Here is a 3,134-nt window from a genome sequence, read left to right on the forward strand (position 1 = left end):
TGGTGAAGCATCCAACTGTTTCAGCTCAGGTTGTGATCTCAGGGTTGTAAGATAGAGCCTTGCATCAGGCTCTGCACTGGGCCTGGAGCTGGCTTAAAATACGGTCTCTCTCCTCTGCCCCTCCCCCCCCAAAAGAAAAAAGGCTTTGTGATTATCTAAACCACCATCTTTGTTCTGAGTGGTCCCCAGTAATTGAGAGTGTGCCAAGACCTGCCAGTATCACAAAGGATACTGAAAGGGGAGAATTTCACTTATTTATTTATTTTTAATTTTTATTTATTTATGATAGTCACACACACAGAGAGAGAGAGAGAGAGAGAGAGGGCAGAGACATAGGCAGAGGGAGAAGCAGGCCCCATGCACCGGGAGCCTGACGTGGGATTCGATCCCGGGTGTCCAGGATCGCGCCCTGGGCCAAAGGCAGGTGCCAAACCCCTGCACCACCCAGGGATCCCGAAAGGGGAGAATTTCAAAGGGGAGAATTATCAGCCCCTAGAAGCAGGCTGATTAGTGGCAGGATCTTCAGGCAGCAGGTAGGAATGAATTTTCTTTTTCATTTTTAAATAGTTGGGACAAGTAAGAAAAATAATTTTGTGACACATGAAACTTACATGACATTCAAATTGCAGTGCCCATAATTGAAGTTTTAGTGGAAAACGGTACTGTTGGTGGCTGCTTTTGTGCTATGGGGCAGAGTTGAATATTTGTGGCAGATACCATGTGGCCCTCAAAGCTTAAAATACGTGCTATGTGGCCATCCAAAAGATATGCTGATCATGGATTTAAGTGAAGTGGTGAGAGGAATTGTGGGGGTGAAGAAACCAGGAGAGCAGCACTTTGGAGCAGCCACAGCAGAGAGCTGGTTTGGAGCAAGCAGCAACAAAAGATGTAAAGTGAAATCCAGAGCTCCTTAATGGTCCTCTAGACCTACAGACAGAATTTGACATGGTTGACCTCTTTCCTTGCGACAGTTTTTTTACTTGGCTTCTAGGACACTATCTCTTCTGATTTCCCTCCTATCTTTCTGGCTATTCTTCCCCCATCTCTGCTGCTCATTCCTCTTCTCTGAGGTGATTGTTTAGAACAACAATGGCACTCCAAGGCTTAGCAGTTGCACCCTTTCCCTTTTTTTGTCTACACACTGCTAGGTGTAGGTGTTGGAGGGATCTGGGGTCTGATCAAAAAAGATATGACCATGAGGTGGCAGTAGTACCCACATGCTTTATTGAGTGGTGGTTCTGCCCAGACAGGTTAGCAAGGAAGGGGATGTTTTTTCACAGTGAGAATCTATCTAGAAGCAACACCATGGGGAGTACTTCTCAGAAGAGGAGGGCAAGGGAACCCCCAAGGAAAGGGGAATTTGAGAAGGCCCTCTTGTGTCTAGGTGGAGTCTCTGGATCTGACTGCTCTGAAGGACAAGAGTCTTATAACTGTTTTTTTTTTTTTTTTTTTTTTTTTTTTTATGATAGTCACAGAGAGAGAGAGAGAGAGAGAGAGAGAGGCAGAGACACAGGCAGAGGGAGAAGCAGGCTCCATGCACCGGGAGCCCGACGTGGGATTCGATCCAGGGTCTCCAGGATCACGCCCTGGGCCAAAGGCAGGCGCCAAACCGCTGCGCCACCCAGGGATCCCAAGAGTCTTATAACTTAAAAGACTTGGGATCAATGGTCAGCAGATGCTGGGTATATGCTGAAGGTATGCAAAGCAGATGGACCCTAAATGTCTAAAAAATTACTTATTTGGGCTCTGTTTAAAAGAAGTGGATGTGTAAAGTTTGAGTTTGGCACCAGCAGGCTTTTGAGCTAACAGTTCTCAGCCTATAATGAAGAAATAACCACTCTGCAGCCAATGCATAGGGGCCATCTTTCACATAACCACAGGTGATCTTACTTAGTTTTAAGGATTTGTTTGTTTTTACTGAGGCATAATTGACATATTATAACCTTATATAACATATAGCTTCAGGAGTACAACATTACAATTCAGTATTTGTATACACTGAGAAATGATCACCACAATATGTCTAGTTACCATCTGTCAGCAGACATAGTGAAAAAATTTTTTGTGTGTGATGAGAACTTTTAAGATTTACTCTCTTAGCAACTTTCAAATATGCAATATGATATCATTAACCATAGTCACCACACTGTGTGTTATATCCCCAGGACCTACTTGCTTTATAACTGAAAGTTGGTACCTTTTTTTTTTTTTTTTTTCATTTTAAGTTTTTATTTAAAGTCACATATAAGGTTACTTTACTCCTGCATCTTCTCAATGGTTTCTTCCTTATATTTGCCCTTTTCCTTTCCTACTTGGCGAGATTTGGCTTTACGCTCAAGGATCTTTTTGCGGTCTTTGTCCAGTTTTAGTCTAGTGATAACCACCTTGCTAGGGTGAATGCCCACGTGGACAGTTGTGCCATTTGCCTTCTCTCGCTGTACTCGTTCAATGTAGATGACATACTTCTTCCTGTAAACCTGGACTACTTTGCCGATTTGCTGACCTTTGTAGTGTCCCCGCACAACTTGCACTTTGTCATCCTTCCGGATGGGCATGGACCGCACGTTGTACTTCTGCCTCAACTCTTTGGAAAGCGGGGAAGACATGATCTTCCTGCGAATGTGGGAAGGCGCATTGAAATGCCGCTTACGATTCTTGCTCCGGTCAGAAGTCACAAACGGATTGAACTTCATGTTGGCTGCGAGCGCCTCAGCGATGGCCGCCGAAAGTTGGTACCTTTTGACCCCTTTCACCCATTTTGCCCACCCCACTAGCAGCCACCAATTTTCTGCATCTATGAGCTTGGTTTTTTGGTTTTGTTTTGATTTGTTTTTGTTCTTTGTAGAGTCCACATATAAGTAAAATCATACAGTATTTGTCTTTCTCTAATTTCTCTTAGTGTAGTTGCCTTCAAGGTCCACCCATGTTATCACAACTGGCAAGATTCCATTACTTTTTATGACTGAGTAGTTTCACATTTGATATAAATATATATAATGTATGTGTATATATATGTACATATATAAAATATATATAAAACATCTTTTTTATCCATTTATCCATCAGTGGACACTAAGGTTGTTTTGTAAATAATGTCGCCCTGAACATGAGGATGCGTGTAAACACTAAAATTA

The 3,134-nt window shown here is 42.9% G+C and overlaps 1 protein-coding gene across 1 annotated transcript; it reads right to left on the reverse strand.

Moving 5' to 3' along the window:
- Positions 1–2,198: 2,198 nt before the first annotated feature.
- LOC112673627 (60S ribosomal protein L26) lies at positions 2,199–2,728 on the reverse strand. The gene has a single exon (XM_025469360.3). It carries the CDS (start codon positions 2,691–2,693, stop codon positions 2,256–2,258), a length of 438 nt encoding a protein of 145 aa, XP_025325145.3. The 5' UTR covers positions 2,694–2,728; the 3' UTR covers positions 2,199–2,255.
- Positions 2,729–3,134: the final 406 nt, after the last annotated feature.

This window comes from Canis lupus, chromosome 24 (assembly GCF_003254725.2).
Source record: "Canis lupus dingo isolate Sandy chromosome 24, ASM325472v2, whole genome shotgun sequence".
NCBI lineage: Eukaryota > Metazoa > Chordata > Mammalia > Carnivora > Canidae > Canis > Canis lupus.